This window comes from Stigmatopora nigra, chromosome 4 (assembly GCF_051989575.1).
Source record: "Stigmatopora nigra isolate UIUO_SnigA chromosome 4, RoL_Snig_1.1, whole genome shotgun sequence".
In the NCBI taxonomy this organism is placed as follows: domain Eukaryota; kingdom Metazoa; phylum Chordata; class Actinopteri; order Syngnathiformes; family Syngnathidae; genus Stigmatopora; species Stigmatopora nigra.
Window position 1 is genome coordinate 11,680,741 of NC_135511.1, and position 22,797 is coordinate 11,703,537.

At 40.0% G+C, this 22,797-nt stretch overlaps 1 protein-coding gene across 6 annotated transcripts; it reads left to right on the plus strand.

Annotated features, from left to right (window-relative positions):
• Window positions 1–45: 45 nt before the first annotated feature.
• On the plus strand, window positions 46–22,407 carry LOC144195777 (oxysterol-binding protein 2-like). Of its 6 annotated transcripts, XM_077715611.1 has the most exons (15): window positions 46–535; window positions 4,301–4,509; window positions 13,083–13,333; window positions 14,865–15,063; window positions 15,710–15,830; window positions 15,921–15,987; window positions 16,763–16,915; window positions 17,005–17,250; window positions 17,330–17,450; window positions 17,802–17,905; window positions 18,348–18,443; window positions 18,848–19,032; window positions 19,120–19,340; window positions 19,526–19,543; window positions 20,464–22,407. In XM_077715611.1, the coding sequence occupies exons 1-15, from the start codon at window positions 375–377 to the stop codon at window positions 20,604–20,606; spliced, it is 2,295 nt and encodes a 764-aa protein (XP_077571737.1). In that variant the 5' UTR covers window positions 46–374; the 3' UTR covers window positions 20,607–22,407. The 6 variants fall into 6 exon arrangements, with proteins under 6 accessions (XP_077571737.1, XP_077571738.1, XP_077571742.1 ...); XM_077715612.1 differs by lacking the exon at window positions 19,526–19,543 and having other exon boundaries at window positions 47–535; XM_077715616.1 differs by lacking the exons at window positions 46–535; window positions 4,301–4,509 and adding an exon at window positions 6,392–6,541.
• Window positions 22,408–22,797: the final 390 nt, after the last annotated feature.

Sequence of the window (22,797 nt, forward strand, 5' to 3'; positions counted from 1 at the left end):
GTCAATCATTCTCCACTAGAGGGCACTACACCCCTGCTTCCACTTAAGGGGCATTTTTTGCTCCATGTTGTGCGATGAGATGCTCTCCGATCTGTTTGGAAACACTGGTTCTCTTTGGCCTAAGCAGTTAAAAGTGTTTTAATCACTATCCGATCTCCAATGTTTATTACGTATGGCGTCATGTAAAAAAGGAGGTGCCCTTGCCTCGCCTCGGCTTTTTCTCTCGCTCGGTCTACGTCCGGACCCTCTTCCGCCGCCTCGCCCTTTTGTCGGCGCCGCCTTGCTCCATTCCACCCGGGCGGGGCTGCTGCTGTTGCGGACTCCCGTAGTCCGTGTCGCCGGCTAAAAGTGCGCACGACTGGGCTGAGCGGAGGATGAGTGAGCAAGGGAAGAGCTCGGCATCTGCGGCTGCCGCGGCCCCACCAGCGGCAGGCTCGGATACGCATAAAGGGTGGCTTTTTAAATGGACCAACTACCTGAAAGGATACCAGCGGCGATGGTTCGTTCTCAGCAACGGCATGCTTTCCTATTACAGGTAAGGAGACGCATTTACGAATCAACAGGATTTCTGAAAACAACTATACTACTACTGTAGTAGTAGTCATGGAGGAGGCGGGGTGCATCACTCAGTATATATACAGCTGGACGTCCGTGGTACCTGGCTAGCAGGCTAACGCATTAACGCTGGCTGACAGCCACAACAACGTGGCCGTTTTGTTTTAGGTTGGTGGCGGTGACAGCGCGTCCCTTACGCCGACAACTCGATCGCTTCCCCAACTACGATGGCTGACAAATGTGGCCATTGTGGACAACCACGTCTGTCAGTGTTAGCTTGCCGGGCTAGCTTGTTTTCATTCATTCATTCATTCATTTGGAAATTCTAAATGGATTTGTCATTTATTCATTGTTTTAGGTTTAATTGCTAATACAGGTTGATTTTTTTGTTTGTTTTGATCTTTATACGTTTCTGATTTGATTGCAATGTGCAAGACAATTTACTCTAGAAATCCCAATCAATGTGACTGTCTACCTGTGGCTCAGGTGTTTTTTGTTTGTTTGAATGCTGGATCGTTTCAGATTTTAGAAAGTTTACATTGCATTTCTGTCTAAAATATTTTTTTTATTTAATGTGATGATATAGATTTGTTTGTCTACTTGGGCCACTGAGATGCAAGGGCAGTATAAAGTATGACAGTTTACACTATAGGACATCTGACTATTTTTGGTCATTAAAACAATAACAACAATCCTCAGAAGACTTGCTCACATTTTATGTTCTGTAGGCCAACAACATTAAAATTAGGTATACATGATCCTAAATGTGATGTCCACAAATGTGAACTCCATGGCTTAATTATAATTATATTGCACATATATTTCTATAAATAAATACAATTACAATATAATAAAACATGAATACAAGTAGAAATACACTCTTGCTTTAGCCCACATAGTATGGTCAATAACAGCCGATGAGTTAAAGTAGTGCGATATAAAGGCTCAATGCCCAGTCTCCATTATGTCTATCAGCAAGCAAGATATAATCATCTTTTCTATAATAAATGTTTCTTAGCTGAATCTACGTATAACTTTTACAGCCATATAGCTGTTTAAAGCGAATAGTGTTCATGTCAAACTTTTGATTGATTGGTAAAATAAGTGTTACAAAGCCAATGCTATTGTATCAGCATCCTTTTTCATGAAGCCTCAATGCCTGCTCTCATCGGCTCCTTGTTATTTGACACAGGGGTGTGGGTGTCGGAGCCTGTGGTGAAAGGAGAGTTGCCTGTTGCTACTGCCCTCTATAAATAGTGAATTATGTTGTGAGGCCATTGCAATCCCTGTGTGACATCTGAGCACAGATAAATTGGCATTTTATCCTCTGCCTGGGTCCACTGTGTCTGACCTGAGGGCTTTTGAGTTTTCTTCTGTTTTGTGTTAAGTAAAATGTTAGGTTTCATCAATACAGACATATTTAGTGTAAGCATGTATGTTGACAAAGGTGTTTGTATCCTGCGGTACTGAAAGATAAAAATGTGAAAATGGTTTGGGATCATTCCAAACATCTCACTTAAAGTTATATTGCATGTCTAGATGACTAAGAGGAATGAATTGGAATATTTTCAGACATGATAAAATTGACAAATTTATGTTTAGCTGTTTGAGAAGCCATACTGACTGTTATAGTGGTGTTTTTAAAAGGTCACATTTTATCATAATTACAATCAATGGCGTGCTCAGCCTGTTAAATTGTAATAATTTTTATTGAGGTGCGCCTCATTTTGTGGCCTCAAGTTTGACTTTTATTTTTTAATTCTCCGTTAGTCTCATTTTTAATCTCCCAATTTACTTTTCCTTCTAGTTTTAACATTCTCAGCTCTTCTTACACGGTTCTTCAATAAGCTCAGGCTGGCTGTTTTAAGAAGATTATAGGGCATTAAAAGGCTAAATGCTGCTTATCTGCCATATCAGTGAATCTGCTCTGGTCTTTCATGAAAGAGCATGTCTGTCACATTTCCCTCAACCACAGGAAAGAAGAGGCTCTGCGAGGAAAGGGTAAATGGTGTCAGCATTGTTAAGTCACAATTTCTCCAGTACAGCTCACCACAGTGTTGCTGGTAACAGTAAATCAATTTGGCTTACATTCCACAGCAAGGGAGTGTAGGCTGTTTGACGACTGACGCGTCAGGTTTCATAACAATACGAGGAATTCGAGAATAGGTACATCTCATCATTGCTTGTTTGCAACGTTCCTAGTAACACAGAAGTTGTTGTTAAGCTACCATTTTAAGGAGAAGTTTCACTTCTCCTAAATGCACATAAGAGAGGTTCCGCAGAAGAGCTGAAATGAAATGAAAGAAACAACAACCCACGGCTTTTCGCTCCTAACTAATATAATAAATTAGATTGTAACAAGGGTAAAAATACATTAGTCGCTTGATCAGTATAGATATTTAGGCTTTTTTGGCACCTGAAAATTCTAATTTAAATTGTTCCATCTATCTAGTTGCGGATTTTTGTTTTCAACGTATTTTGTCTTCCCAATCTTATTTCCCTTTTGTCCTCCTCAGCATTTCTCTGATACTTTCCTGCTGTGTTTTTGTGATCCAGCATTGTGAGCCACAACAAAGTTATCTAAATTCCCCAGCTGGATCTTGTGTTGTTTCCCCCGTCCTGTCCCTGTACGCTCTCTGTCTGTTATCCACTACCTCTTGTTCTCTGGTGAATTTTTGTTTTATGGCAATTTTCACCAAGGACAGGTAAAATACAAACCCATTTTTTGGCTCTCGTGCAACATGCTTTCAGATATTTCATTTTTTCCTGCCTTACACGATGTATAGCCCCCTAGGTTTTGTTATAACACCCCACTGCGAAGCTTTGGATCTCCTCTTCCACTTCAAGCATGTTAACCCATTAATCACGAGCACCGTGTATCTGAGCTGGAGAGATGAGACTTGTTTTTGGACCCCATACCCCAGAGGTATTGTCTTCACAGCTGAATGTGTTGCTTGTTGCAGCCTGGGACCAGCAAATAAAAACTGCATGAGTGGAAACAACGCCAGCTCCTACAGACCATAATGAGGTGGCAGCCACCTTGTATGGTGTCAACTGTGACCAGAGTTGATGGCAAATTACGTGCTATGTGAGGCCTCACTCTTGAAGATCGATCTCATGACTGTATGCGCCTAGATGAGACGAACATTGGTCGTCAGAGGAGTGCATTGTGTTCTTACTTCAGACAACCTTTTCTGGGAGCTTGTGATGTTACGGATGTGGGTTAATAAAGCTTTTATAGACGCTGCTCACTAATTAAGTAATGGTTTTTGCCTCCAGCTGGGATTATCAATCGGAAAAATGATACATACATTTTCCCCCTGTTTAGTAAATTTGATATGCTAAGTCACAAGGGGCTATTTTTACAAACTTGATAATATACAGTGATAAGTCTTGTGCAAATTTCAGAATAATAGTATAAAAACTTTTTCCAGTTGTAAGTGATTTAAGCAAAGATACAGTTTATTTCTATTGAGCTAAAAATTGTCTCAGGAAATGTTTATGATTTTGTCAATGACCATTTAGTTTTTGTTTTGCGTTGTTTGGGCGGAAACTAACAGTATTTTGCCCATGTGTGTTGGCAGCAGGGTTTAGTTGTTCCTTCCAACCACATAATCAAAGTCTTTGAGCACAAAAAGGGAAAAAGCTGTTTGTTTTCTAAACATTGAAGGCGCCCGTTGTGGTCATGCATACTTTAAATATTTCTGTCCTCAATTTGCCCCCTTATGCATGTTTTCTGTTGCAGGACACAGGCAGAAATGGCACACACTTGTCGTGGGACAATCAACCTGGCCACCACTCACATCGACACAGAGGACGCTTGCAATATTGTGCTGAGCAGCAGTGGTCGGACGTACCACTTGAAAGCTAGTACTGAACAGGAGCGGCAGCGGTGGGTCACAGCCCTTGACTTGGCCAGAACTAAAGCCATTTCCATGATGAATGACCAATCTGGTGAGTAAGTGTATATTTGGTGGATAAACTCGACCTAGTGACCAGTCTATCATTACTTGTTAACAATTTTGAGTGGAATTGCAATGATTTATTTTGAATCTGTCTGGTTTGCCTTATATTTAATTAAGTGTTCATATTGCTTTTTATATAGCCATTTTACACTGAAAGTCAATATAAAGATAATAGACTTTTAGATGCAGGTCTCATTTGTGCCCTGATTGTTTGACATTCAGCTGAGGGGAAGTTTCTATTCACATCCTTTCTTTTACATCATTGACGTTTCAACATGAGCCAGGAGAGGGCAGCCAAGTATCCTCACCCCCTTTTGGGAAACAAAGCAGAGGTCCATGGATCATGACAACAGAGCATTGTCCTCTCCAAAGACAGGCATGCATGCTTGGCTGCTGTTTGTGGTCAGAGGCTGTGGGAAAAGCTGGAGGAGAAAGGCAGACCCTTTTCCTACTACTTTTCTTCCGGGCTCCATCCAAAAGCCTCATTGTTCCTAATAGGAGCTGATTGATACAAGGAGCAAGGCTAAATATTCCTCTTGCCCCAATTTGAAAGTCAGATGACTAAATATAGACGAGGATTGCAGCCTAGCAGTACCAGTAGGTATAAGAGATGGGAATTTCATCCAAGGATATAATTCCACTTTTATAATCCAGGGTGCTTTATATATATGAATTCTGGTTAATGACCTTGAACATATTTAATTGGGGGCATCGCTATGTTGCTACAGTGAAGTTCTCGGGATTTATGTTCAGAATTTGTTGAATCCACAAATAACACAAAATGTAAATTCCCTATTACATTAATCAATATATAGTTAGATTGATAAATGACAGGGAACAAATGGAAAATGCAGTACATTAATGCACCAATGCAACTAATGATTGAAAGAGTTCTTATCAATCCTCAGTTTATTAAGAGAGATCCTTTTAAGAATAATTCATTTATTTTTGTCATTAATAATTCAGTTGATGCAACTTGTAGTCATTCATCTACTTAAGCATGAGGTTTTTTTTTTACAGTTAAGTCTTCATTCCTATTAATTTGGGGATTTTATTTTTGTTCAGACTGGATAATTTTAAGAGCATTTGGGTTCGTTCAGCAGATGGCACTGTTCATTCAGTGTGTAGATTTTTTTGGGGGGGTGCTCACTACTGTTAACCCGTGTCATAGTTAGAAGTTGGTAGTGTGTAGACAAAACTGTTCTTAAGATTCACTGTTACCGTTCTTTCAAATGATACATGAACCTCAAATAGACAAAAGATGTGTTTATAAAATGGATTTTGATCATTTGAATATTGATCATCAATATAACTAATTATATTAAACTAACCTTCTCTGTTTGGAAATGAGAAACAGTGGATAAACCTAGTTGGGTAGAAATCTGAATATATTCAGTTTAACTGGTAGTTCCACTACTAAAATTCTACAATGTGCCTTTTTTCGTGAGCCTATACAAGGAGAGATACCGTTTCCCATTCTTTTGGATGTACGTAACAACAATATGGTTCGACTTATTTTCAATATTCTATTTGAAATGGATGTTCAGGGTGTGCTTATTATAGTTACATATGGTACTTAGCCATAAAAGATTCTCCATTTCAATATATTGCCACCTGCCATGAAATTTTCTAGCTGCATTTTAATTTTGTATGACTTCTTTATGCTCTCTCCATGGTCCTGAATTTGTGAGAATGTGGAGAAAGATCAGAAACACCATCACGCTTTCATTGCTGCCTATTCACCCCCTCCTTTCCTTTTTGAAGATCACACCCCCCACGCACCCACTTTCTTTCTCTCCCACTCTCTCCCCCTTTCTCTCCAGTACTCGCTCTTCTTCCTTTGCTTTCTCACGCGGTGTCTGGTTATCCCGCCTCCTCTTAGTACCCATGTATCGCTTAGCGAACACCTTATTTTATTAGAGCTACTTTTCTGATCACTTGTGATCAGATAATTTTTTTTAACGATTATCTTGAAAGGTACGAGGGGACAAAGTTAAAGGATAAATACCAGGCTTGCTCCTGTAAGTATTGTGGCTCATTTTCGTCTCCCTGTGTCTGTGTGTTTGGGTGGTGTGGTCTATGTGTACATTAGCTGCTCTCTATTCTTGAACCTAGCTGGTGGCAATCAGCCACATCTGTCTTTTCCAGTACTATACTCCTAATAAATTGACCTGAATAGTGAGAAAATACAAAGACATGACAAATTCTTCAATGTAATTTTCTTCCTTGTGACTCTCACCAGTGAATTTGGAATGCTAATGAGTTAATTAATGGGTTAAAAAGGGCTTATGATAAACAGTATGCACTGATTTTATACAAAAAAAACCCAATATATTTACGTAAAATATTGTGCCTAATCAATTTACTCTAATTAATTTGCCTTATTTATTTATTTATTTTGTTACCAGTTTTTGTGAGGTTGTGTTTTGTTTTTTAGGACGTTGGTAAAATTAACATGTCATATATATATATATATATATATTATATAAAATTAGGAAAAAGACAAATTTCTTATTTGCTTGGTTTGTTGAACTGAATGCACAGAGGAGCAGAGGTTATTATGGCCAAATATCACATTAGTAATTGGGTGTTTTTGCTTCAGTGCCTCCTCTGACATGCTTGTGGGTTTTATGGTATATTTTACAGTCCGCCAATTTTTCCCTGTCAGCAATTCTTACCTCATTCCAATGCCACCACAAACCTTTGCTGCTATTATAAGTTTATATACATGATATTGTATCTATAAACAATGTTGAATCAGTGAAATACCTTCATAAAGGTTGCTCGCTTCCAACCACATCTTCTTTGCTCTAATTATTGAGACTACTTAACTGGCATTTTACCATGTGAACTGCATTTAATGTAATCTGCTTTGAAGGTAGACCGTCACATTTGAGAAAATAATCATTTTAAAATTACGTATATGGTGTAGTTCATAGAGTTTCCTCTTGACAGCTGGATTTGGTTCTGACTTGGACGAAAAATCTGAATTGAATGCTTTTATTGTCTTTATACTTTAGTATCATAATGCAGGTGCAATGAGATTTAAAGTTTTTCTTGTACTAATTGTACTTCACTGGGGATTTCTGTTGATGATATGTGATATTAGGATGTACTTTCTTGTAGGTTCAAAACTACACAAACTACACCTCTCAATATGGCAAAGTGACCTGCTGTGGAAAAAAATATGGGAATAAGGGCGCTGTTAGAATAATGTTAGTCTTGTCTTGACTGCTCTTTTTGGTGCACTTGAATAAGTTACTGGATACCCTCGAACTCAGCGTACGGGTGTGATAAATAGTTATGCAGTAACATGAGAAATTCCAAATGAAGATGGAGCTTCATTTTGGTCATGAGAACGATTCTGACCAAGAGGCTAGGCATAGTGCACTTAATAACTTTCCCTTGGCATAGAAACACCCATCTGACTTAATATTTCATAGCCTAATCTGATACATGGGTTTCTTTTGGAAGCATCATAGCCTAACTTAATACCACGCCATTTAGCTTTCCAGAAATAGCTGACTTTTACTGTCAGTAGCAGACAGACAGTGGCAGTGGGGAGGGCAGTGCATTCTGATTTTAGTTGAGTAGATGACTGTTGGCCGGCTCGGTCAGTCCGCTCTCCACTATGCTTCAACTCCCTCCCTCCCTCCCTCCTTCCCTCCCTCACCAATCTGCACTGCATTGAGCGTAGAGGGCAACTGAAAATGTGCACGGCTTTGAGGACGCGTGCGGCATATGTGTTTCCGGAAGGAGCTCAGGATAGAGGATGGGATTGACTGGAAGGAGGATCTGCATTCCTTCCCCGCATCCTTGTGGTGGCACTGCTCGTATGTCCGTGAATATGCATGTGGGTACGTGTACACTGCAATGCTGACTGCAAAAAGTGGCTGCCTCGGCGCCCCCTCTACTCTGCGATGCGTTTCGAGGAGCGCGGCGTGGAATCGAGTTCGCGCAGAGTGGGATGAAGGGCCGGAGATGCTGGGAGCCCAGAAGTGTCCGCTCCCTCTGTGCCTCGAGCTGCTTCAGTAAACTCAATCGGGGTCAGTACCGCTCTGGCTAAAGCTGTGGCCGAGAAACACGGAACTGTCGCACTTTTTCCACCATCTGTCAAACAAACAAACCAAAAAAAAAAGAAAAAATTACCTTCCGCGTCATGCCATGTGATGCAATCACCCATCCATCTCACGCTGGCAGCATCCGACACCAAGGATGCTTGGAATCATCATCAGTCCTCCTACAATGCAGCGATTGCAGGTATATGCTGTAATTGGCAACAATGCAGCCTGTCTTGCAATTTGCCCTTTTCACTGCATGCTGTGTTCAACGATTTCTGTCTTTCTTCCTTGTGATTTTTCAACTTGTGCTTCCTCGCTTTTCTTTGGGATGATTTCACTTTCCATTTGCATGTTTGGATGAGCTACAGGCTGCATGCCGATGTAACACACTTGTTTCTTGACGTGTCTGCAGACTATTTCTAGATCATTGCTTTTGTGATAACTTTTTCAATGTAAAAGAAGTACAGTATACTTAGATTCAGGACTCTCTTAATAGAAAAAAGTTGCTATAGTACTTTTCTTTTCTACTTCTCAGAATTTTTAGATATCTTTTTCTTGCCTCTGGCAGTATTATGTTGAGCAGCTGTGCTCTTCCGCCTGGGGCTTTCTGCCTCCGCTAGCTGCTGTTTGTTCACTCAAATGAGTTTGACTTTGGCACTACAGATGGTATTGTATTAAGGATTTTCACTGTCAGCTTCAGCACTCCTTATTATTGAAAGGAACTCAAAAAATGAGTCACAGCCAATACATTTTGGGCATGAACATTAGTCATAGTGAATACTGCCGCCGGTTCCTATAACAACCTAAAGAGTGAGTGTTGCAGAGAACTCCACCGACTTTGAACACGAGTTGAAAAAAGTGTGGATCACTGCTTTTGTGTTTGTGTGTGTCTGACGACACAAGCCGCAGTTTCTCTAATTAGCAGAGTGTGCTTTGACAAGCAATAAGCGTCCTTTCCTCGATACGCAGTCGTACATCACAGCAGTTTTCGTAAATATCTGACAATGGAGTACATTTTGCAAGCTAAAATAAATAGAGTATGAACATATGCAACTCAACTCATAGCATTTTACAATGTAAGGTAAGATTTAATTTAACTACTTCATGCACACCACATTTAATCCCTGGTTATTTGGTATGTGGGTTATTAGTACAAAATATTTGCTTTATCATACCATTAGGATGCCCTGATAACTTGAACTCTCAGGTTAAGTGCTTTTCTGAATTCAAGTATCAAGAGAGCTATATTGGTGGCACCATTTGAGTGTCCACATTGGATAATCATTTCCTACTGTACAGTGTGGAGAGTGTTCAATCATTTTAAATGTGCAGATATTAACAAGCATACTTTAAAGTGCGTCTGGCGACCAGTACGACCTACGGTGATTTCCGCTTTGGTTTTGATGGCCTTCCCCGTTGCTCATTATCTTTGAGCCTTGACACCAGGCCACTTATTGTGAAGAATCTCCCCTCTTTTCTGCCTTATGACTGACTCATGGTTCACCAACTTGCTAAATATTTTTTCCATTATCATCAGTGGTCTCCAGAGTGAAACTGGGACAGCAAATGAAAGGGGAGTTTTTAATGGTATATATTACAAAACCAGTCTGATTACAATTGCAGACTGATAAATGATATACAGTCAAAGGTTGTTAGAAAACATCTATTAGTATACATAGCCTTGCAATCAAGAGATTGAATAATTGGCTTCTCTTCTTTTTTTTCAAGGCATAGCTGACAACACAAAACATCCTTATCAATTAAACACACCATTGATGCAAATCTAAATGAACACTCAGTGGGATATCCACTTTGTTTTGGCAGCACTTTGCCATCAATTTTCAACTAAAACAGAGTGTTTAATTTACAAAATGTGTCTTCCCTTCTTATTTTGCTGTGCCAAACAGCTTTGAGTGGCTTTACACACACACTCTCATTACCTTTTGGAGAGCTGACTGCTTACATAACTAGCTTTAACCTCTCGTCTCCTCTATCTCTCTACCTGTGATGTATGGGGCCTGTTAGTATTTACTGGCCAGTATTATACTCAGCCATCTCCCTCAAGGCCAAGCCCCTCATCTAGTGTGTGCTCTCCTCTCTTTGTGTACGCTCGTATATTCTCTTTCTCCTTCACACCTCATCAAAACAGCAGTAAAGGTGCTAAACTGTTGAGTGTGCTATACATAGAGGGACAATACATCTTTCATTAAATGCATAGTTTGGGTGTTCATTTAAGATTAGACAAGAATGTTTTAATATAGGATATAAAAAAATATTGCAGTGTCCTTTTATTTGAGTACATCAACATTTTCAAATGTCGGCCTCACAGCTCTGGGGTCCTGGATTCAAATCCAGGTAGGTCTATCTGTGTGGTGATTGCATGTTCCCCTGGGCCTGTGTGTGTTTTCTCTGGGTACTCCAGTTTCCTCCCACAAACACTCCAAATTCATTTGACTGGTAACTTCATTTGGTTTTCACGCGACACTTTTACAATTCCATTCCCCCAACGTGTTCCTCGTTTGCAGTCACAAAGTGACATGTGAGCTATAGCAAGCGTTCCACTTAGCTGACAGCTTCTCCTCCGGGACAAGCAAGAAGAGCTCCATCAGTCGGGCAATGCTCTCCCAATTACACAGCCAGAAATGTTTCTCTTACTCCACACTGGACGTGGACATAGAAGTAGAGACGTGTACAAGGCCAAATGAGTGCTGCAAACCTCACCTATAATACCTTTTTAGATTCATGATTGCATTTGCAGGAATTGGTGATAGGCTCTAAGACCCTCATTAGCGTACAGATAATGGATGGACTATAAGAATTACAATGAATGTGCCATCTTTCTCTGAGGGTGCTGGCTGTACTAGTGGAAACATGTGTAGGGCGTTGTCCAATGTGCCAATGTGTAGGGGAAGGTGCTGTGCCCTTGAAGCATGACTTGTATACTAATTGGCTCAGAGCGTTGATTCATGATGCTATATTTTGCACACCAGGGACACACAGGAAAAAAAATAAAATTATGGACATGAATTTATAAATAGAAAACATGCATGAGTTCTATGAAGGAACCGCCTGCTGGCGATCAATGGGGATTTATAGAAGTAACAGTTGGACTTGTAGCTTTAATTGGCTATTGATTTCCACCCCACTGAAACTGATAAACTTTAGTATTATATTAACACTATTTTCAGATTAGAAGAGGTTTGGATTGATGGTAGGGTTATTTAAAAAAAAACATCACACCAACAATTTAACACTGCTGGCTAATTTTGACTTGTTTACAGGGCTTGTTGTATACATTGCACTACCCTTGAATGTTATTGACAGTGTAGCTATAGGGGGGGACATGGGGAATTGTGGTGAATGGTTTTCACTTAAGCAACATAGTATAGAGGATTGCTTTAAAGTTCCACTCACCTCGGGGCCCAGGGGGAAGGGTATTTTACTGGATTCGATAGATTGGACTTAACTGAGACACAAGCTGAACAAACAAACCAAAAAAATAGTTTTCTTCCTATTTTGCTGTTGACCAGAAAGTCAGAGTAAAATATGGTACTGGATAGTTGGGATCAACACTGGGCCAGTGTTGCCAAAAAAGCACCAGTAAGAAATTTTGGTTTTAATTTGACAAAATTGACAAATTCTTAGTTTTCATTGCCATGCTTGCTTATAGACTCTGAGGTCATAAATGTAGGTTATTTACCTTTCATTAGATTCAATTTTAATGGAGCCAAAGATACTTCAATGCCAGACTCTCCTGTGTTCCTCCTTTTGGCTCAGTCACGGGGGCTGCATTATGGTGCTCCAGCCCCCGGTCTGAACCTTCACGGTAAAATCTCATGTTCTTTGGAACTTTGTTCCTTTTCTGACCCACTTTCAATTAGTATTCCAACTTTAGCATCGAATAATAGAATAGAATACGGTTTCAGTGTGTTTTGTTGTTGTTGAACACTGCCTATTTTATAGATGGATGGATATATACACACACTTCTTTCTTTTGTGGACAAAGTTGTGGGTGAATAGTGTAAAGCTGACACTGCCACACTCCTTCCGTGTGTGTATGCCCTGTTTAACCTCAAGTAACCTCTATTTGAGACATTAACGCTGGTAAATATAGCTGCCACACCAAAGTACTGTTGGATACTGGACAGGCTGTGCGTTTTGAAATGCCCCTGAAATGTGTTACATCATGCGAACATCTAAATGTGCCAAAGGTTATTCATGTCAATTGTCAGAGGTAGCAAAACCACCTGATAAATTGCACTCTCAGGTGAGAATGTGATACAGAATGTGTTATTGTCTTAATGAAGAAATGATCACATGGTCAGTAGTAGTGCTGTTAATGAAGCAATAATGTTGAATATTTATTTCAAATGGGAGCTGGGAGAGTCAGCATAAGTGTGACAGGAAGTGCATATCATAAGATTGAGGTGCAGATGCTTTGTACAGCAAAAATATATGAAGCAAAACTTCTTGAAAATAAATGTTCTTCTTTGTCTTCCAGATGACTCAGGAGACGAGGATCCGGTATCCCAATCGGACTGCAGTGAGATTCAGGGAACTTTAAAGATACTCATCAGCAAGCTTGATGACCTCAGCACATGTAATGACTTGATTGCCAAACACGGGGCTGCCTTGCAACGATCTCTAAGTGAACTCGAAAGCCTGAAAGTTCCTGTGGAGGGAGGAGAGAAGATCAAGGCGGTCAACGAGCGCGCCACTCTCTTTCGGATCACTTCCAATGCTATGATCAATGTGAGTACATTTCAAGCAACATGCAATCTAATCACTTTTTGTTGTTGATTACTAGCGTCATGACAAGCTTTGCGCCTGTGTTTTATTATCCATTCTGCTATTGTCCATGCGGAGCTTCTGAGAGGGTTGAAGTAATGGCACTAAAGATGATTGTGGGTGTGTGAGAGTTTTTGGATTAGCCCCCTTTCCCACTTTCAAAATGACCCCACCTCAATCTGTCCTCAAATGTCACCTGAGTGTCGTATTTTCATTCCGACAGAACCAGTTCCGACATGCAAACATAAATTTTAACCTTTATTAACCTTGTCCACCACTGGACATCATATTCCGTCTGCTCTTGAGGTGAGGACTCAGCAATAAAAATGCAGAACTATTGTTAGTTTTTTTTGTTTCAATGGGTGTTGGTTTCGTAGTCACGTAGAAGGAAGTGAAGTGAAACCTCACATGCATCTCTAGTATTTAAATTGAATCATGCCAGTGGTGGTTGAGATTCTTCTTGTTTTATCAGCTGAAGGTAAGATGGAATTGTGCTTAAGTCTGGCGAATATATTATGTCAAATATGTTATGATACTGGAAAGAGAAAGAAATTAAGGAGCCTGGTTTAAAATTAAGTTTAAACTGGAACTTATGGTCTGTATTTGTCGTTAGTGTTTTAGTTTGTATAGTGAAACATAATTTTCCTGACAAAACAACAACCTGAATTATTGCTTTATGAATACAAATTAGTAATGTAGTTAAATATACATTTGAGTCATCATTTGTAGATCAGTTTATTCATATTTGGTGTTATTTGGTACAATATAAAGTCATTCAACAGTGCAGAAATTCTGAACTGCAACAGAGTGGAGCCCTCTTCAAGGGCCTCCTTCCCATTTAATCACTGTCACATGGTATTTTCTTATTGCATGTTTTCAGATGTAAGCCATTCTGATTTATTTACATTTGTGCTTAGTGGGTGTGAGGAACATTAGGCATATAATGCAGTGGCAACAAATGCTGACAAGTTGTTTCTGTGTGATCTAAAGTACCCTTTTTGACTCAGCATGTCCAGCACAGCAGGAATAATGATGCCCCCACATGACTCAAAAGTCCTCTGCCATGGAAAGAGTGTGAAAGTATAGCTCAATTTTCACTCTGTTTGCCTTTTCTTTGTTTTGAGGAACTTGGGCTTTACACCTTTTAACATACTGGGACTTTAAGTATAATTAGTTTCATATGAGGAATATTCATCCACAACCATATTATGCAATGGAGTCTAATTGGTATGAGGTGAACTCAAGGGATGGCTGAGGTTATATATTTGGTTCTTAGGGAAGCCTATCTTCCTGGCAGGTTAGTTGATATGATGAGAAGAGAGTGATGCCATTTTGGGAAATGGGCTTGAGAGTTTTTCCTGTTTGAGGTTTTATTGATATTTCTATAGATCCGTCTGTCACTTATATGTAGTCAAAATGTTTACCGGACTGCGTGTTACACCAATTGACAATGTTTGTATGTCTGTGATTTTATTAGTATTCTTTCTTTTCCCAGGCTTGTCGAGATTTTCTGGACCTATCCGAGACTCACAGTAGGAAGTGGCAACGGGCATTTCAGTATGAGCGTGAGCAGCGTGCCCACTTGGAGGAGACCATTGAGCTGTTAGCCAAGCAGCACAACAGTCTGGAGCGCGCGTGGAGGGTGGCGCCTACACTTTCATCCAGTACACCCAGTGCGCCGACCAACAAGAAGGGTGAGCTGGACTGACCTGCTTCTGTTTCACTAAACGTCATGTGATTTGAATGACCTGTTTATACACAAATTGGATACATGGTATTTTAATTAGGTTCTCCTTACAGTTGTTTTTGTCTTACATGTTGACAACATAAGGTCTAATTTGTATTTGTTTAATTATAGGAACTTAACAGTCTGTTCAACATTTGGTTGTAAACGTGCCAAAAATGTATTTTGTCAGTACCATTTTTTTTTACAGTTTTTTTTAAATGTTATCACTTGGATGCTTAGTGTTTGCACATTGATGGACATTTTCAATGGAGTGATCTATTTCTCAACAAAAAAAAATTAATAGGAGTAGAGTCAATAATTTAATCATTCAAAATGTGTAATGCAGATCATTCCATTTCTTTGTAATGCATTTGCCAGTACAGAAAGAAGTCCTAGAGGGGCATACATCATCCAGGCTTGTTCACCAGTGGAAGCCTTGCCAGTTTTACTAAGATGATTATTTCCTAATTAGGGGCCATGTGTACATGATTATACAGTACTGCTCAATCCTGAACCTGTGAGAAATGCATAGAGGTTCACTCATGATGTGCGTGATCTATACGTTTGGTTGGCTTTTTTAAAAATGTATTTCTAAATTATGTTTGTCCTTATAGAAGCGAGTGAAAGGCTCCAAGGTGAGGCGAGTGATGAAGATGAGGATACTGAGTTCTTTGACGCCATGGAGGATTCCCCTGCTTTTATCACAGTGACGGCGACGGACAACACACAGCACAGGTTTTACTCCCATACCTTGGAAGATTTATTTGCGTACACAAAAGTCAAAATTATTGTCCGTGACACCGGTCTTCTTTGTGCCCATTTCAGGCGATCTCAGACAAGTTTAAGTGGAGCAATTGGAGGCAATTCCTACGACTGGAACCAGGACGATCACGTAAGCCTCTTCTTCTGTTGTAGGAGTCAAACTTGGTCGAATTTCCTATTCCCTCTGATGTGATATCGCTGCATTGCTGGGATATTATTATTTTGTCCCATTACTCGCTGCTCATCCAAGGAAATGTTCACTGCTTATATCGATCCCCAAAGATTTCAAATAGTGAGCTAATCCGGATCAAGTTCAGGGGTAATTTAAATTTTTCAAGGGCTCAAAAATGCATTGTGGATAAAGGTTACTGTATGTTGTAGTGGAGCAGAAAAGCTCTCCCCATTGTGTTTTATTGTTTACAGTTGTGTGTACCGGTTTGCACCGACTGTTCAAATATGATACATTTAAAATGCTAAATGAGTCATCACACTTTATCTCGAGTGTAATGAATCATGAATCACCAAAACCATCTATTTGCGTTCTTTCGTAACCTAACTCTAAGAAAGAACCGTTTCAAAGTTATTCTTCACACGACACATTCCTGGGTGCGCCCACTTAAATTATCCATCACTGTTTGCACTAAGGACTTGTATTTGCACAAGCAAAACATTTTGTACATCAGGTTCTTGCTGTTTTCTAGTTTCTTTTTTTTTGTAATCCCTTTGGTATGATTCCATGTTATTTACTCCTCTCACCCTAAGCTCTGCTTCTTCTTGCTCACATGTCTTCTTTTCTCCTTCTGCTTCTTTTGCTAGCTCCTTTCAACTTTTGATTTTTTTTCCCTCTGTCAAGCTTTGCTTCGTTAAACTTGGATAACAGTCCACTTCTTTATTTACATTCACAGATGTCTCCAAGCTATAACGATGTGTCAGGGAAGGAGCTGCAACCTCGTAGACAACGGCGGACTTGTGTTCCAGACAAGCCTAACTACTCCCTCAATTTGTGGAGCATCATGAAGAACTGTATTGGCAAAGAGCTCTCCAAAATCCCTATGCCTGTAAGTGAGACTGGCTTTTTTCTGTTTCGGTACCTTGTACTCTCGGTTGAACTGACTTTTATTTGCCTTCTTGTCTGTTGAATCTTCAGGTGAACTTCAATGAGCCTCTTTCAATGCTGCAGCGTCTGACTGAAGACTTGGAATATCACGAGCTTCTGGATAAGGCAGCCCGCTGTGACTCTTCGTTAGAGCAAATGTGTCTAGTGGCGGCGTTTTCCGTCTCTTCTTATTCCACAACTGTCTACCGGACAGCCAAGCCCTTCAACCCTCTTCTGGGGGAGACCTACGAGCTTGACCGCCTTGAGGACTTTGGCTACCGCTCACTATGCGAGCAGGTGAGATCACAACAACATACAAATATTCGTAATGTGTGCATTTGGGGTATTTACGTACGTTGGCGTCTATTCTTGTAAGGTGAGCCATCACCCTCCCGCAGCTGCCCATCATGTGATTTCCCAACGGGGCTGGACCTTGTGGCAGGAAATTACAATTGCCAGCAAGTTCCGTGGAAAATACCTCTCTATCATGCCTTTGGGTAAGACATTTATCTCTTGCTGCTAGTAAAATCCTGAATGTAAACAACTGCCTAGTCTTAGAAAATGAAGAGCATGAATTACCAAATTATGCATGTACTGGAAGCCATGAAATACCTATTTCCTAATGGAGAAGGTCAGGTCCTGCAGCTGTCGCCTGTGCATGAAGCAGCATTGTTTTATGACATTTTGACAGGAACGTAAAACTAGAATTAAGGGGAGTTGATCAATATGATGTAATGATTGGAAGCGGTGTAGTTTGCACAGGTTATCTCCTGCCTCCTGGGACGTATCCTACACCAGAAAACACATGGCTGCAAAAATTGATGTTTGTTGTCATTTTGCATATCCAGGTGCAATTCATTTGCTATTCCAGTCCAGCGGAAACCACTATGTGTGGAGAAAAGTCACGTCCACTGTGCATAACATCATTGTGGGCAAGCTTTGGATTGACCAGGTCTGTTAACAAGCACTTCTCATCAATAGTCATTCCACCACACTAGCTCGAACAAATCCCCTTAACTTTCGAGGAGCCGTAGCTGTTTTCCTTTTACTTCAAGATGTGCAATGAACAAGAAACCACGCAGACACCATCTTTATGTGGGTTTTAACAAAGGGTTAAGATAATACAACAAAAAAATCCTTCTTGTGAATTTGCAGTGTTATTTTATGTAGTCTTACCTCTACATACGAAATTTGTTTCATGTGTATATATTCAGATTGCACGTAAAAGGAGAATCTGTTTTATATAAAAAATAAATAAAGGGAATTATCTTAGGATGAGAGTCTAGGCTGTTTTAGGAAGTTCACTCAATCATACACATTTATTCATAATCTCTGTCACTTGCATTGCTTTGTCTTGTTTTCTTAAATTAACCCCATTCTTTGTGTGTTTGCAGTCTGGTGATATAGAGATAGTCAATCACAGGACCAAAGAGACCTGTCAACTGAAATTTTCTCCCTACAGTTATTTCTCCAGGGATGTTGCTCGGAAGGTAAATCCTCCTCTCTGCTTCCCTTGCTGACACCAGTCTATTTGTTTTATTTAAACTTGTCCTGCTCAGTTGATAGTCTTGCAGAATGCTGCCTCTTTATGCCTTTTTATGCTGGAACGTTTTTTTTTTATGTACAACAGCAGTGTTCAGATTACACCCCGGGGGATTGTTGATGGTTTTGTGATATTTATTGGCAATGCGGTTAGAAGAATGATTGTGGGAGGGACAGACTAAAAGAGAGAGAAATGGGCAGCCATCCCATCAGGTTCGACGACTCAATATGGAGGCCGGTCTGTTTTCTCAAGGCAACCTTTAGACATCGCTGTCGTATTGGAACGTATAACTAATAGCAGTCTGGTGAGTCTAATTGAGATACAACTTAACTTTAAATTCTGCCTGTCCAGGTGACAGGCGTGGTGGCCGACAGTGGCGGGCAGGCTCATTACATCCTGTCTGGAACGTGGGATGAGAAAATGGAGAGTGCCAAGATCATTCAGAGCAGCCGAGGCGGTAGTGGATCAGAGGGCAAGCAGAAGACCATCTACCAGACCTTGCCTTCCAAACTTTTATGGAAGAAGTATCCGCTTCCGTAAGAGCCCGCCTCATTCAAAGCAGCAGACTATAAGTCTTTACTTTTGATGTCTTCCTACGACGATTATTTCTCTTCTCCCTTCAGAGAGAATGCGGAGAACATGTACTATTTCTCAGCGCTGGCGCTGACCCTGAACGAGCAGGATGACGGCGTCTGTCTGACCGACAGCCGCCTGAGACCCGACCAGCGGCTGATGGAAGACGGTCAATGGGATGAAGCCAACTCGGAGAAGCAAAGGTTAGAAGAGAAACAGAGAGCGGTGAGAAGGAAGAGAGAAGCGGAAGCCTCAGACGCTCAGGATGAAGGTTTGTTCAAAACACAATTGTTAGGTTTGATTGCCTTTTATAACCAGTACTAAGTAAGTAGACATGTCATTAGGTCAGTTTAACACCACTCCAGAAATGTTTCATTTCTTTGTGTCTGATCTGGTTAGATTATATTGATGTATCCATGTCTTGTCTTTTTTTCCACTTCCTCTACTGTTGATCAGAAAGTGATTATGAAGCTGGTGAGTGGGTGCTAATCTGTTGACGCGCACACAACACAGACAACATCTTGTGTGTGTGTGTGTTTATATCCTGTCATTGTTGGAACTGCATGGTGCCTTTCTTTCATCTCTACTTAAGACAAATGAATCAAGAAAAAAAAATAGTTTTGTTCTTGGATTCATGTGAAAAGTTCGTGTTGAACTGTTCAAGAGTTTTATTTAAATTTCTACATGTTGTCAAGTCAGGTGTGTGTTAGCAAGCTAAGCCAAATATGTCTTTAAAGATGCGTCCATCTGTGTGTGGTTGTTCTTTGCCTTGAAAAGAGCTGTTGTAGATTGCTGCCTCAGCATCAGCATCAAACTTTTTATTTCACTGGGCCACAATTTGATTTTAAAAGAATGTTGCTTTAGGTCTAACCGATGTAACAATTTTTTGGGTGTGGATTCCAGAACTTTTACACTCTATCATGTCAATTTGTCTTCTCTCCACAGCTTACTTGCTATGTTTTTTACTGACGACACACACGCCATAACCTCCGTGAAAACGTGATAGCGTTGAACTGCACATTGCCATTACGTCGTTTCCCTTTGTATTCCATTGTATGTTAATATATGAAAATGTCCATAAAACAAGCACATATCCAATATGTAAGTACTGAGAACAGAGTTCCAATAGTTTAAAAACCTGAAAGAATCGAGATCAGTTTCAGATCCTACCCAAAAATGAGTTAAAAACAGCTGTAAGACCAAAAACAACAAAAAATTGGTGTTCCCCAGTGTTTCTTACATTCTTGTTTGGTCCATTCAAACCTTTCACTGCAACTTGAAGCTAGAATGCATTTGGAGAATTCCTAAAATGCAGCACACAGCCACTGATTGCTTTTCCTATACACGGTGGTCGTTGACTGCCGCCACGTAATACATTGCAATGTTTTTGGCAGGTCGCGAATTCGAAGGCTACCAGCCACAGTGGTTTCAACAGAGGAGGGACTCGGTCACCGGAGAGACAAACTTTGTATACAAAGGGGGCTACTGGGAGGCCAAGGAGAGGCAGGACTGGAACATGTGCCCCAATATATTCTAACACAGGATACTTCCCCCCCACCCCACGTAAGGACCTCAGGAGACACCGCCTCGGCTCCTTCTGCACTCTGCTTTGGCAGGCTTATGTGGAGCTTCGTGAGCAGGAAGTGGTGAATGTGACACACGCACTTGTAACAATTTGTACCTCCAATTGTACACTCTCGTTGCTTTACAGATGGAAAAAAAAGATGGGGTGCTCCCTGTCCCATTTTATAGATGTGTGAAGCTGTTGGAGTTGTGACATCCCATAATGAATGCACCTAATTAGGTGCTTTAACATTGCACTTTTCAGCGGAGAGTTTTGATCATTCACCCTCGAAAGGATTGTTGATTGACATGGTTCAAATCAGTGACAACAGACATCTCTTATAAACTTCAAATTGGTGGCCAGGTATTAATTAACTTGGGTAAGTCAGTCGATCCGATTTTGAAATGAGTTTTGTTTATTGATTTTGTTTTCACGATTCAATAAGCACCATAGAAATATAAAATTGTCTAATGAAGCATTTTTTTTATACAGGAAAACTTCACAGTAAATATGCTTCAGATACGTTTATCGGCTCAAACTGACTGAAAATTTGGTCGTAGTTGTATCAAATACGTTAAAAAAAGAAACGATAACTATACTAACTCGCTCATGGGAGTATGGAAAAACTGTAACAAAACAAAATTAAGATGTTTAATAAATTGACACTGACAAAAATGGCAAATCTTTTTCAACTATGTATTTTGGAATATCATGCAAATACAGTGAGACTATTGGCATGCTGCTTTTCAGCATTTCTTTTGCTTTGCATGCAAATAGTACTAAATTAACTTTGAAGGTTATGCTAATTTGATCCTTTCCTAAAGAAACACTTAGCAAAAAAGTGTTTTTCTTTTTGTAATCTAAATGCAATGCCTACATCTGCACCAATCAGAACTCAAAAAGGCACATTGGCGTGTTGCTGTAAAACAGTGTAGTTTGACTATAATGTTCGTTTTTGTACAATTTCACACTAAATTCTAATTTGTGCTTCTGATTCATCAGAGGGCCGCATGACTCCGTCTCATTTGCGCATAAAATATTCTGTTGAAATGCATTCGTATCGAGCTTGTCATACATTGAGTAGCACTAGTCGCTGCGCATGAAGTGACACTAGAACTATCTTTGTGTTGCTGTCGATAAGAAATGTGGTTTCTCTCGTCCTTTGGTGCTCTCGTGAAATGTCACATGGCGCATATTTGCTTCCGTTGATAGCATCCCACATTCAGTACTAACAGCACATAGTTCCACTTGGACCTCAGCTTCCTCGGTATAGATTTGGTTGTTTAGTTCATCCCGTTGGCACTATGTGAGCCTTGGGTTTACATGTAGAAATGAATGGGGCTGGTTCCTCTATGGCAGAAGATATCACCACAGTTCCAATGTGTCACCTTTGGTGTTTGTATAATGATCTAGGATCAGCTTTTGAAGGTACCCTTGGTCTTTTGCCTTTAATTGATCGGTCTGTGCACTACAGATCTAATGACAAGCTTTGGGGGGGGGGGGAGTATTTTTTTTGTAATCATTGGTAGGAATGTAGATTTCAAGGCTAGAGGTACTCCGTTCCGTCTGATCTGTTTGTGTGAATATTTTGTGATAGGAAAATTATACTGTAATATAAAGTCAAATGCGAATTAAGTTATCTGTACAGCCTATTTGGTCATGTAGCATCTGAACGCTGCTGGACTTCACAATATTAGAACATTGAGGTATTGGTTTCACATTATGTTTATTGCGCCAAAATCACAAAAGAGAGGCCTTTCATTTTTGATTATTATTATTATTATTTTTAAATCCATGATAAGAGCATATTGGACACTTAATGTATATTTAAAAAATGGAACAGGGATTGTTCACATCACTAAGTCACCACATCACCACATATAACAAAAGAAGAGAAATCATGGATGATAATATCGAGTCCACACTGTGATAACTTTTAAAAAGCATTTCATCTTCTCAATTTTATAAAGCTTTATTAATCCAAGATATCATCTAAAGATATCTAATTAAAAAAGGCATTTTAGTCAGAGATCACACGACACCCACATCCCAGTCTTCATATTTAGGAAAAAACACTGTGGAAGAAAAGACTGCTGTAGATAGCAATAATATGCAGAAATGGGGATTTTACTCAGTTTTCAAAAAAAACAAACCAAAGTGTTCA